Below are 13,597 nucleotides of genomic sequence, written 5' to 3' on the forward strand. Positions count from 1 at the left end.
TTTAGCGCTTTATCAATATAAGCACTTGCTATGATTAGCTCATCTCTATAATGCCTTCGAAGCAATCGTTTTGCTTCTTTAAACCCTTTGCTTGATGACATATATTCACAGCTTCTTACTATCTCTTGTGGCTCTCCAGCGGTGTATTGTTCTAGATAATATGTGACCGATCATGGAAAGTAGGGACACAAGTCGGTTTTGGGGCATTTTGAGTTATTCACAGATTCTGAAAGTGTAGTCTCAAAGCTTTCCAACGATGTTTAACACATGGAAATCTGATAATATTTGGAGATGTTGTGGCCATTTGAAGGTAGGCACACAAAAAAGCTAAAAGGGGAGAAAACAGCCTCAAAAGATTGTGCAGTTCTCACCTCTCTCTGCTGCTGGGAGTGACAATAGGGCTCATTTACATCTCATTTAGATAAGCCATACCCCCCGTTAAAGCTCCCCCCTGTAAAGCTGTAAAGCACAGGGGGGAGCAAAAAGGTCAGGAAAATGTGCCATCAAAGAAAAAAAAAAGTTTGCAAACAGGTAATAAATAAATGTCTCTTAGCATCTACCGATAAAACTGTATAGGCAACTCTTATGTACACTGAATAAAAAATAAGATAAACTCTAGAGAATGTTAAAATCAGAAACAGGATGTGCTATGTGATTTTATATATATATATATATATATATATATATATATATATATATATATATATATATATGCTGGGCAGTAGCTAATATTAAGAAATATGTTGTGCTTTTACTTTTAAAAATGTTGGTAACGTTACAGTTAATGCTTACAAACATTGAAGATTTTGAATACAGAAGTTACATTTGTAATGGTGTATTTTCATTTAGATGTGGTATTATTATTTGTGCAGTAGCTAAGATTAATTACTGCATAAATTAATTAAGATTATTAAGTAATAAATTCATTTTAAGACAGCATGGAATAGATTGTAGAATATGCTGTTAGCTATAATTTGGATGGTATAGTACCATGAGCCACAATGCCTTCATCAATCAGGTAATTCACCTGTTTCTGCAGCCCTTCACATGAAACACCAAATAGGCCACATTTCCGTGGGGTCAGGAAGTACATTGGTCCTGGCTGGAGAGGGTTTGAGGGAAAGTGTAACTGTAGGAGACAGAGGGAGAGAGGGAACTTGGATTAGATTAAATTAAATTTGCATCTATTCATAATTGTCTAATAAAGATAAACCTTACTATATTGATGCTATTCTGCATTTGCACTATTTATTCTCATGCACCAAATCGCCCTTTAAGGGACATTAATGAAGTAAAGTGAAGTAAATGTGTGTGAAATATTACCTGCTGAGCAAAATCAAAACTGTAATGCATCCTAATCTTCTTGCTTGCTGGTAGGGATGGTCCAAAAGACAGGTTAGAGCCAGAGCAAATCTTTCTGCAGGCAGCAGTCATGTCGTTGTACACAGCCCTCTCTTTCTGCACAAGGGAAAGATGATCTTGTTGCTTCTTTACTGCTTCAGACTTTCTATCATCTGGGAGGTTTGCACTTCGTATCAGCTGCTCGTTATTGCTTTGGCACTGCCAGCAGAGATCTGTGCGTGGCCGGCAACTTTTGATGTGTGGGAGAAGTCGGTTCCACAGTGCTTTGAAGCTGGTTTTACAAACTGCACGCTCACCTGAAAAACAGATATTGCTTATGGTTAATTGTATTGTAATTGCTAATAGTGCTCCGCATTATTTCACTTTATAAGCACTCAATTTTAAATCAATGTTTACACATACCAAGCTCCTTAGCAGACTTCACGTAGAGACGCCACACTGAGGCCTTGGACACATGAGTTGGCAGCAACTTCACATGCCAATCCTTATGCCCAGGCTGTCGGACAGGCAGCATGATGGCATTGTCTTCTGCATAGTTTTTTATGAAGTCCACAACTCTGTTGATATCCTCAGGGCTGATGAACCTGGCTGGTGGACGTGGCAGTGAGTGCTTCTTCCTCAAACGTGGTCTTGCCCCATTCTCCTCATAGTGTTTGACTATATCAGCCAGGGTGTCTCTGCCAATGCTGAAAAAAGGGGGGAAAAAAGAAAAAACGTTTAACATCATGGTCTTGCTAACAGGCATCTTGTCACCTATATCAAAATGTATTGTACAAATTATAGGTACTTTTACTTTACTGAAGTAAATTTTATGATGAATACTTTTTACTTTTACTTACTTTAGAGCTTGTATCTGTACTTCCTGGTTTAGTCTTGTTTTAGTCCTGGTTTAGACCTCACAGTTAGTGGTTAGACCTGGTTCGAGTCAAAGGATTAAAAAAATCCTGTACATTAAACTCTTCATAAATACTTTTACTTTTGACTTATAATGCACATTTTACGGCTACGTATACTTTATACTTTTACTTAAGTAGGAATTTAATCTGATACATTTACGATTACGTTAGTAAATCCTTGGTAAGAATATTAAGTAGTACTTCCTCCACCACTGGCTAAAATTATTAGCATCACAATCAATTCAAGAATGCTAACAGGCAGGTTTACCTGGGATAAGTTAAGTCATTAACACCAGTCAATTCAAGCAATTGAAGCATTATTCAAATTAATAGCAGAAGCTCACATTACCATCTTAAAGCTCATTATAGTAATGGGGGTTTTGGCAAGTGATATGGTGCTAACGATTAGCAGCTAACGTTACAACTAAAACGACAGTCCTGAGCTAGCTAAAAACAATAGGTAGGTATTGGAAGGTCTAAACATGGACTAAACATGAGCTGAACTTAGAATGAACTTAAAACGACAAACTTTGATGTTTATGGAAACTCACCCCATAAGAAACAGAAAAGTATTCTTGCAGATCTCGTTGCCTCCAATGAAATAAGTCGTTCGGGCACACTTTCTCTTTGTCGGGGTCTTCTTTGAGGATGTAACCATCTCCGAAGTTTGCACTGTGCGTCTGTTTGCCTCTAAATGTCCAATAATTCGCATGTCCTGCCACTCTTTTTCCGCAGCTAAAGAATCCAGCCGTATGTTGTACATAATGTCTGGAGAAAGCTTCTGGCTACAAGACTGTCTCCCATGCAGAGAGTTCTCTTTTCTCCTCGTGTAACATTTACAGTCAAAGTTACGGATTTTCCCCATTTCTCTATCTATATCCCCATCAAATGTTACTATCGATATAGCCTCTGATATCTTACGGTCCAACTCGTCTGACGCCAGTCCGATACATTCTTCCTCGTCTTCATCTTCGCTCAGTTGTAGATTAGGGATATTATTCAGTCTTATCATGCCACTTTCATCGTCGCTCAGATCGTCTTCAGAATCAGTGAACGCTTGTTCATAAGCATCCGGCTTGTCGAAGAAGTACTTCAAAACATTTTCATTGTAACGGCCACGGTTCAGCTCGTCTGCGACATTCTTTGCGGCGTCCATCTTCATTGAATTTTGATATCAGATAGAGCCGGCTAGAGCGCTGCATAATTAAGTAGCCACGCTGTTGGGGGGCGGGGGCAAAAGCGCCGGCGGCTATTCAGTATGGAAATACACACAGACAATGACACGCCCCTACTGCATGCTAGAATCTCCGAAAAACAAGCCGATTTCAACCTCAAAATGTACGCTTTTGAATATACCAATACTGTTATCTCAAACTTGGAGAGGCTTCTTCATGATCTCAACTAACAGATTCTGCAAAAAAGCGGAAATCACAAATTTTGGAAAAAAACGCTTGTTTCTCATTTTGCTCGCAAGTTGTGCTGCCGACTTGTGTCACTGCTTTCCGTGACGGGTCACATATAGCTTGTCTTTTTTCCTTTGAGCATGGTATGCTCAAAGGACCGGATGAAGGATTTGAACGTCAATGGATCACCAGTAAACACTGGGATGTCTTTACTTGGAAGCTGAATTTGTGTCTGCTGTTTTACAAGCAATTCCGTCAATTTTTCATGTTCTTTCAGTAATTTCAATTGAGCATTGCTTTCTGCAAGCGCTGTTTCTATTTCAAGTTCCTCCATTTTGGCTACGAGTTGCATCTTTTCGATTTCAAGTTGTCATTTTTTCTTTAGGGAAGCTGCCCTTGCAGGGCTGCACGTTTTGATTCTTCACGTGCACATGCAGATGATACGGAGGAAACGGATTGAGTTTCTATATCTGAATCACACTTCTTTTTAGACTTCTTTTCACTCTTTTTCACAGATACTTGTGAGGCACTGTCATGAGGAGAAACTTCATCCTCCATATCAACATTGTTATCTTGGCATTTTTTATAGCCAACAGCAGCAATCCAGTTTTTTGTGTTATTTCCAAAAAGTCTCATGGAATCCATTTTAGCCTGAAACCAATTTTGTTGATCTGCAATCTTTTCATTTCGAGGCAAAATATCTTGAATTTGTACATTTAAATCCATAAACTCGGTTAGCAATTGTACAAAGTCAAATTGCTTACAATCTTGTACATTCTGCAGATTGACTTCATTAATCATCAACTTTTCAATTGCGTGGATCTTACTGGTAAGAGCTGATAATTTCGCTCTTCTCTGTCCAATTCGTCTGTGCAGTTGCTCCTCTAATGCTCTTTGAGGTGGTTTAGGTGCCCTCTTGTGTTCAAAAACTGCAACATTATCCTCTCCTCCTTCAGCCATCTTAATTCCACCAATACAAAAACTGCTTGCACACGATTAAAAGCATGCTAAATACTTTTCCTCAAATAATGGAACTTTGTTGAGTGACAACGCTCTTCTCTGAGACGCTGTTTAATCCTGTGGTGTCTAAGGTGTTTTTGGGGTCCTTGAGATGTTTTGACATGCCCTGACATTTGTGCTTTTTTCAGTTGCTTATGAACATATTAATGGCAAAGTTGTCATTACACTCTATTTAGCACAGACAGGGCTACCATACTATGTGAGCAACATGTATGTACATGTTTGTATTTTGAGAGAATAATGTTTATGCATGGTTATTGAAAAAACTAAAAATTAAAGTTTCTGAAATAAGGCCACAAAACACATACTAAATATGTGTCCACAAGACTTTTAACTAATGGGTGTTGTCGCCTAGAGTTTTTGCTTCAAAATGATCTGAAAACCATCCTGTCTAATCATTCACATAAAACAATACATTGATTTAAATTTTGTAAAACACTTTTTGTTTGGAAAGGCAATATGCATGTGGGCGTGAATGGTCCAACCCGATCATGAATAATTATGTGATTCGCACCTGAGAAGACAATGACCTGCATAATGAGCTGCATAATGAGGCTTTCATTCAGAACAAATGCAACACAAGAAAGAATGCGAGGAGAAAAAAAAAATATATATATAGAAGTCTTATGCTCACCAATGCTGTATTTATTTCATTAAAAATACAACAACAACAAAAAAAACCCAGTAATATTGTGAAATATTTTAATATATTTTAAAATATAATTTATTAATATAATTGATTTTAAAGCTGAATTTTCAGCATCATTACTCCAGTCTTCAGTGTCACATGATCCTTCAGAAATCATTATAATATGATGATTTGATGCTCAAGAAACATTTCTCATCATTATCAATGTTGAAAACAGTTATTTACATTTTTATTTCAGGATTCTTTGATGAATTGAAAGTTCAAAAGAACAGCATTTATCTGAAATAGAATCTTTTGTAACATTAAACAGCACCGTTCAAAACTTTGGGGTCAGTAAAAATATTTATTTTATTTTTGGGGGGAAATAAATAAAATAAATCAATACTTTTATTAATCAAGGAGGAATTAAATTGATCAAAAGTGACAGTAAAGACATTTATAATGTTACAAAAGATTCTATTTCAAATAAATGCTGTTGTTTTTAACTTTCTGTTCATCAAAAAATCCTAACAAAATGGTACACAACTGTTTTCAACATTGATAATAATAATATATTTTTCTTGAGCATCAAATCATCATATTATAGTGATTTCTGAAGGATCATGTGACACTGAAGACTGGAGTAATGATGCTGAAAATTCAGCTTTGATCACAGGAATAAATTATATTTTAAAATATATTAAAATCGAAAACAGTTAATTTAAATTGTAATAATATTTCACAATAATACTGTTTTTTGTTGTATATTTAATTAAATAAATACAGCATTGGTGAGCATAAGTGACTTTTTTTAAAAACATTAAAAATTGTACCGAACCCAAACGTGATTTTAGTACATAGTCATACCTGGAAACAAATTCAAATATGCTATATGGGCCATTCTACAGAATTTGTTCAAAGTTAGAGTTGGAAACATCTTGAAAAGAAAATCGTCTTTTTCCATAAATTTCTTATAAAGTATTCTTTTTTAAAGTAGGCCAACACATTTTATCATACATATTTTAAAGTTAAGGATTCTTTAGGTTGATATAGCTTACATTGGAACAAACACTATAATAACATCTTAGTTGATGGTTTATTTTTGACAAAACATACTATATATTTAACATATGAGCAGAAACTGGCTAACAAAAGCTTATTTGATGTCTATTTAGGAATTAAAACTTTATAATATATCCAAAACTACGAAATGCTGTCTTTCATATTTAATCTGTAACAGTAAACAACAGCGCCAATCTGTGCCGTTAATTCATTCACACACAGAAATGTGGTTCAAATTTAAACAGTCTTTTTGCGTTTACAGACACTATTCCATATCGCGATTAGAACAAAGCACAAGAATAAAAAACTTACTATTCACAATTCTCGGCTAGATCCGTCGCTCCTCGAAATGAAAATAAATCAGCACTTGTTCTGAGGTAAACGTCCCAGGATTATTCCTCACAGCCTCACAAGACGACATAGTACATTAATCTGATTAAACTTGGTGTGTTTGATTGAGTTGATGTGGGCGTTAACATGTTTGCATGGATCGCCTCAGATCATTTGCGTCTGAATACCGCGCGCTCTGCGTGGGCGTGTCACATTTTTAGAAAAATTTTAGAATAACTTTTAGAATCTATTTTATATAGATTACATAAACAGAGAATATTTATTTTAGTTTTGAATTAGTTATTTTAAAAGTACAAGCTTAAATGATTATAAAGATACATTGCTCATGCCTGGGTTTATAGTATTTGCTGAGTTTTGTTTAAGTTTAGAGACGTGCTCCAGAAAAAAAAAGGTTCATGGAGACGGAGAGACCGAAAACACACCCTGTTTATTTTCTTTATTTTACAAAAGCACAATGTTTTATTTCGATTGTAAGTGGACACATAATAAAGTAGACATTTAACAGTTTATTTTTTCATATTTCTTAAGTCTGTATGACCATAAATGACAGAGTATTTTAAGTCTATTTTCCTGTTATGTGAAAAAAATCCAGCAAAACGCGCTGGCGTGCATCCTGACCCCACAGGGTTAAAGGATTAGTTCACCTCAAAATGAAAATTTCATAATAATTTACTCACCCCAATGCCATCCAAGATATCCATGTCTTTCTTTCCTCAGTGGAAGAGAAAATAATTTTTTTGAGGAAAACATTTCTGGATTTTTCTTCGAATAATGTACTTCAATGACAACCAGCGTTTTGAAGTCCAAATCAATGCAGTTTCAAAGGTCTTTGAGGTGCTTGAAAATGCTGTGCACGATTGCAGCTGAGGAGCGGGGTCTTATCTCGAAAAACGATAGGTCATTTAAAAAAAAATAGTATATATATATACTTTTTACTACAATTGTGCCGATTGAGCTGATCTGCAACACGCCGGGAACTATGTCATCACATTGAAAGGTCATGTCGATGTTGCGGGCGCCAGCGGAAGTACCGCCCCACTGGACCGTGCGAAAGAGGATAGTTCAAATTGTATTGGTCACTTTGTAAACAGTGGAGCGGTACTTCCGCTGGCGCCCGCGACATGGACATTTCAACGTGATGACGTAGTTCCCGGAGTGTTGCAGATCAGCTCAATCCGCACAATTGTAGTTAAAAAAGTATACATATATATATATATAAAAAATTTTTTAAATGACCTATCGTTTCGCTAGATAAGACCCACCTCCTCAGCTGCGATCGTGCACAGTCCGTTTCAAGCACTTCAAAGACCTTTGAAACTGCATTGATTTGGACTTCAAAACGCTGGTTGTCATTGAAGTCCATTATTCAAAGAGAAATCCAGAAATGTTTTCATCAAAAAACGTAATTTCTCTTTCACTGAGGAAAGAAAGACATGTATATCTTGGATAGCATTGGGGTGAGTAAATTATTAGAAAATGTTCATTTTTAAGGTGAACTAATCCTTTAAATCCACCGTAGCATAAAGCACCAATGTCCACATTTCATAATCCACGATCATGAAACGTTACAGTGTTCTTTCACAGACGAGTCCTTTTAACAATGTCCTTGAATCACGGATTCAAGAGCGCGCCGTCAGTTTCACATTCCATATCCACCGAGCGAGATTTTTGACTTTCAATGTGGTAGCAATCAGTCTAAATTTTCATCTTTGTTGCTTCTTCCTCTTTGGGTGAGTGTGATTTGAACTTGAAAAACATACCGTAGCCAGCAACTTTTAAGTAACTTTTAAGTCTTAAGTTTTAAGTAAAGTAGCGACAAAGGTGCTAAGTTGGCAACACTAATTCAGTCTCACGCCGCTTCCACGCTCCACTTGAGAGGGATATTACGATACTCATAGATAACGACATGTTTCATCCTTTGTTGAACAAGAGTGAATAACTTCTGTCAACCTCGCCTATAAGCAAGGACAAAAATAAAGCAATTTAATTTGAATCAATATTGATTCTGGAATAAGAAATCCATTTTAAAATCTTAAACAAAAAAATCGCTATAGGTTGGTGAATTGATTTTTTTCTCCCAACACACACACACACACACACACACACACACACACACACACACACACACACACACACACACACACACACACACACACACACACACACACACACACACACACACAGACACACACAGACACACACACACACACACATAACTGATGTAATTTAACAACATGAACTAATTAGTAATTTTCTATATTTTTCATATTGAGAGCATTATGTTATTTATTGTTTAAGTGGTCATGTTTATCTCTGGATATAGGCTTAATGTGTGTCCTTGTTCTCTACAGGTTGAGTAAGTGTGGTGTCACAGATGAAGGTTGTGTTGATCTGGCTTCAGCTCTGAGATCAAACCCCTCACACCTGAGAGATCTGTATCTGTATGGGAATAAACTAGGAGACTCAGGAGTGAAGCTGTTAAAGGATCTGGAGGATGATCCACGTTATAAACTGAAAATGCTAGTGTAAGAATAGTTCTTAATGATTTCCATCATCATATTCTTTCATCTTCTACAAATTAAAGTAAAGGTTCAGGTTCAGTAACACTGTGTGTGTGTGTGTGTGTGTGTGTGTGTGTGTGTGTGTGTGTGTGTGTGTGTGTGTGTGTGTGTGTGTGTGTGTGTGTGTGTGTGTGTGTGAATATTGTGTCTGAGATCATCAGATAATGAGTCTTAAATTCAGCTTTAGTTTCTGTAGGTCTCTGAACTTGAAATATGAGTTATATATAATATATAAAAACTGTTTAATATGAGTTTATTCTGCTCATAGTGTTGTGACTGATTGTGAAAATAATATTAATGTTATTTTCAGCTTTTCCCCTTTAACTGTCTCTATTGGCATCTTTACACAGCCGAGTTCAGGCTGCTCTGAAGCGGCTCTGTGTCTGCTCAAAGTTCTGTGTAAAGACACAATGCCGCATAAAAGCAAACTGAGAATATGCCGGTCTGACCCACCTCAGCCGCTAGTATCAAAGATGACTCTGATATTTTCTTTGGTTCAGTGTAAATGAACGCGAACTTGTGTCGCTATAAACTACGTCATTGTCATGACAACCAAACGCGCGGCGCGAGAATCAAGAAACGGAAGACAGAACATATAGACCGAGCTCCATATTGTTTTAGCCAAAGTAAACATTGTCAGCCAACAAGGGACAATAAAGTAAAAGTGTCCTGTACTCACATCGTGAAGAAAACCACCAAAATAACAGAGTCGTGGACGTGTGTAATCAAGTGTCTTTCGCCGTTTGTAATCTTCCTGTGAAGAGACTGGCAGATCAACGCACCGCTACATTTCTCTCAGATACGGTAAATGCTTATTCACCGTCACTGTGTTATATTATATTCCAGAAATCATATTCTTGAGGACGATATTTCACACACACACACACACACACACACACACACACACACACACACACACACACACACACACACACACACACACACACACACACACACACACACACACACACACACACACTCACACAACCTGCCTGAAACACTAACGATAGCATAATTGTTCTTTCTGGCTCTTAGAAAAAAAGAAAAAAAACTTTCGAGCTCTTTTAATCCTGCGGGGATCTTCCTGGTGTAAAAATTCTTTGTAGCATTTGTTGCACCTGGAACACTTTTATTAAGAAATAGAAAATAGCTATCAGTACCACAGAATTATGACAAGCAAAGCGTGAGATAGCTATAGCACACAGAGGACATTTAAAAATCTGTATTTTTATTTATCTCAAGTTTTATTTCTTTGTTAATTATTTTTAAATTCATTTTATAACACTTTGTTAAAACTGTAGTTTTAAAATAGTAATGTTCAAAGTATTATTTCCTGCGCATCAGATAAATATTCCATTTATGCCGCATCAGAGAAGCAATAAACATTCTGTGTAAATGCACATTTTGTGATTTTAATCCACTTCAGATTTGGTTTCTGTGCCGCTTTTTCTGTGTAAAGACGCCTTATGTGTGTGATAAGATTTGTGTTGTTTGTTATTAACTGATGTTAAATGTGTAGTGAGTGTAATGATGATTTCTGCTGGTTCTGGATCAGTTGTCCGTTGTGTGAAAGTGAACTTTCATGTGCTTTTGATTTTGTAAAGTGACTTTGAGCATCAGATAGAAGCTATATTATCATGTTTGAGAATGAATTAATATAGATTATCTAGTTAGTTTTCTTATGAAAAGATGTGACAGACGTAATATCTCATACTGCATATGTGACTGTTTGTGTGTTTTATTTTAGGTTATAGATGACAGTCTGATCTTCTGATGATCATCTGATGGTGAATAAGGATCCACTACAGAGACTCACAGTCAACAGAATCAACAGAGACTGAAGATACAGTGACTTCACTGTTATAAATTAAGACTTCATTTAGATTTCAACGATCCTCTGACAGACCTGATGAGGCGGCAGTGAAACACCTTTTATTTCACAGCAAATTACAGTTTCTCATTCATAGATTAAACATTTTATTTGTATAAATACACAGAATAAACTCAAAAATGTTGGAGTAAATATAGATCCTGAATGTGTTTGTGTTGTACCAGCAGAGGGAGACAAACACTAATGAAAGATTAATTTTTCATAATTATGAGAAGAAAAAAACAGATCAAGCTCACTTTTGGAAAAGAATGGAGGATTGAGTGTATACAGTATATCATGTTTTTAATAATTGCTGCATTACATTTGTATTACTGTATTAAAGGGGTCATATGATGTGTTTTCAAGTTTTCTTTTTCTTTAGTGTGTTTTGTAGCTGTTTAGGAGCCGTGAGCACATCTCCCCATTCTGGCCTCCTTACATTTACATTTATTTACATTTATTCATTTAGCAGACGCTTTTATCCAAAGCGACTTACAAATAAGAACAATAGAAGCAGTTAAACTAACAATAGGACAACAAAAGTGCTATGACCACTCTCAGTTTAATTTAACAGTTTTTTTAAATAGTAGAAGAGAAGAGAATAGAAGAGAAAGTGTTAGTATTACTGGATCAAGTGCTGACGAAAAAGATGCGTCTTCAGCAGTTTCTTGAAAGTGGCCACGGACTCAGCAGCTCTGGTTGAGTTAGGCAGATCATTCCACCAACAGGGAACAATCATGGTAAAGGTCCGAGAAAGAGATTTTGTGCCTATTTGAGATGGTACCACAAGACGACATTCGCTAGCAGAGCGCAAATTTCTGGATGGCACATAAGTCTGAAGTAATGAGTTTAGGTAAGAGGGAGCAGTGCCAGTGGTTGTTCTGTAGGCAAACGTCAGTGCCTTGAATTTAATGCGAGCGGCAACTGGCAACCAGTGCAATTTAGTGAGGAGAGGAGTGACGTGTGCTCTCTTTGGCTCATTAAAGACTACTCTGGCTGCAGCATTCTGGATCAATTGTAGAGGTTTGACAGAGCAAGCTGGAAGACCAGCCAGGAGAGCATTACAATAGTCCAGTCTGGATAGAACAAGTGCTTGGACAAGGAGTTGTGTAGCATGCTCTGTAAGGAAGGGCCTGATCCTCCTAATGTTGTACAAGGCAAATCTGCAGGACCGGGCAGTTCTAGCAATGTGGTCTGTGAATTTCAACTGATCATCAATTACAACCCCAAGGTTCCTAGCTGACCTTGATGGAGTTATGGATGACGAGCCTAGCTGAATGGAGAAGTTGTGATGAAGTGTTGGGTTGGCCGGGACCACAAGTAGCTCAAGGTGGTGGTCCTTCATCCAGCCAGAAATGTCTGTCAGACGTGCTGGAATGAGAGGTAGAATTGCGTGTCATCAGCGTAACAATCAGGGGCGGAGTGGCAATCGGGAGAGTCAGGATTTTTCCCGGTGGCCTGGTAGTGTTTCGAGGCCGCGAGGCCCGGTCTGATAATGGTTATACATTGCAAGTTCTTAGCAACACCATCCGGCGGCATGGTGTGCGGCCGCTGCCCGCTGCTCAACCTGTGCAGCCTCTCTGCTCAACCCGTAAATAAATGCATCGATCCGCAAATTCAGTTTCAGTTCTTAAATGGTCTAGTGGTAGAATTTTTGCCAAGCGTGTCAGAGGTTACGGGTTCTAATCCACACGCGTATAGTTTTTTTTTCTCTCTCATCAAAACTGAATATGTTTAGCAGAGAAGGAAGAGAGGAGGGATTGATAAAGATCCAGGTCTGTCGGATCTTTCGATTTGCGCCACTTCCTCTCTGCACCCCTGAGTTTATAACGATGTTCGCGGAGAATATCAGATAACCAGGGGGCAGAGGGTGTGGCGCGGGCTGGCCTGGAGGAAACTGGCTCCCAGTTCTTTTTAGGATTCAGTTCAAAGTTTTATTGTTTGTTTTTAAGGCACTTAATGGGCTGGCCCCAACCTGTGTCACTGACCTTGTACAGCCATACTCAGTTCAAAGGTCACTGAGATCCTCACACAAAGGGCTCCTGCTTGTGCCGCTCACGGCTCAGAGGGCTGATAGAGCTTCTGCAGTTCTCCACGTCTGTGGAACCAGCTCCCCCTGGATATTACATCTGCCCCTCCATTTCTGCCTTCAGATCCAGGATAAAAACACACTTTATTCCCTGGCCTTCCTTGTTCCCTAACCCTGTACTCAGGCCCGGCTGCAGGATGCAATGACTGAGGGGGCATGTGAAATTGTTAAGGGGGCTTAACTTTATACCATCAATGAACAATACACTGATAACTCGCTTTTGGAACGACAGATTTTTAAATGAGCTAAAACACTGCACAGGTAACCAGAAACTGACTAGCAAAGTTTAAACAGCATAATAAAAAGATAAGCCAGCATAATTTATTATGCATATATTAACCCTTTCACGCTTAAA

The 13,597-nt window shown here is 37.7% G+C and overlaps 1 protein-coding gene and 1 long non-coding RNA gene across 15 annotated transcripts in view; one reads left to right on the forward strand and one right to left on the reverse strand.

The window, feature by feature from the left end:
* The window catches only part of LOC143730845 (NACHT, LRR and PYD domains-containing protein 3-like), a 78,496-nt gene extending 66,989 nt beyond the window's left edge, over window positions 1–11,507 (forward strand). For 12 of the 14 annotated variants that reach the window (XR_013200658.1, XR_013200659.1, XR_013200661.1 and 9 more), the window contains 2 exons: window positions 9,074–9,247; window positions 11,031–11,507. Coding sequence is in view for 10 of the 14 variants with exons in the window: in XM_077221408.1 (XP_077077523.1) it covers window positions 9,074–9,247; window positions 11,031–11,037 (181 nt within the window). In the remaining 4 variants the exon portion in view is untranslated. Of the gene's footprint in view, window positions 1–9,073; window positions 9,257–11,030 lie in introns of all 14 variants that reach the window. The other 2 variants (XM_077221407.1, XM_077221415.1) reach the window with 2 other exon arrangements.
* Window positions 1,026–1,864, reverse strand: LOC143730858 (uncharacterized). Its single transcript, XR_013200666.1, has 3 exons — window positions 1,765–1,864; window positions 1,324–1,658; window positions 1,026–1,129 (listed from the first exon to the last, which is right to left on the reverse strand). It is a non-coding gene; the product is annotated as an uncharacterized LOC143730858 (long non-coding RNA).
* Window positions 11,508–13,597: the final 2,090 nt, after the last annotated feature.

The sequence above is a fragment of the Siphateles boraxobius genome, unplaced genomic scaffold (genome assembly GCF_051911475.1).
Source record: "Siphateles boraxobius isolate OS27281-9 unplaced genomic scaffold, OSU_SipBor_1 82, whole genome shotgun sequence".
NCBI classification, from domain to species: Eukaryota; Metazoa; Chordata; class Actinopteri; order Cypriniformes; family Leuciscidae; genus Siphateles; species Siphateles boraxobius.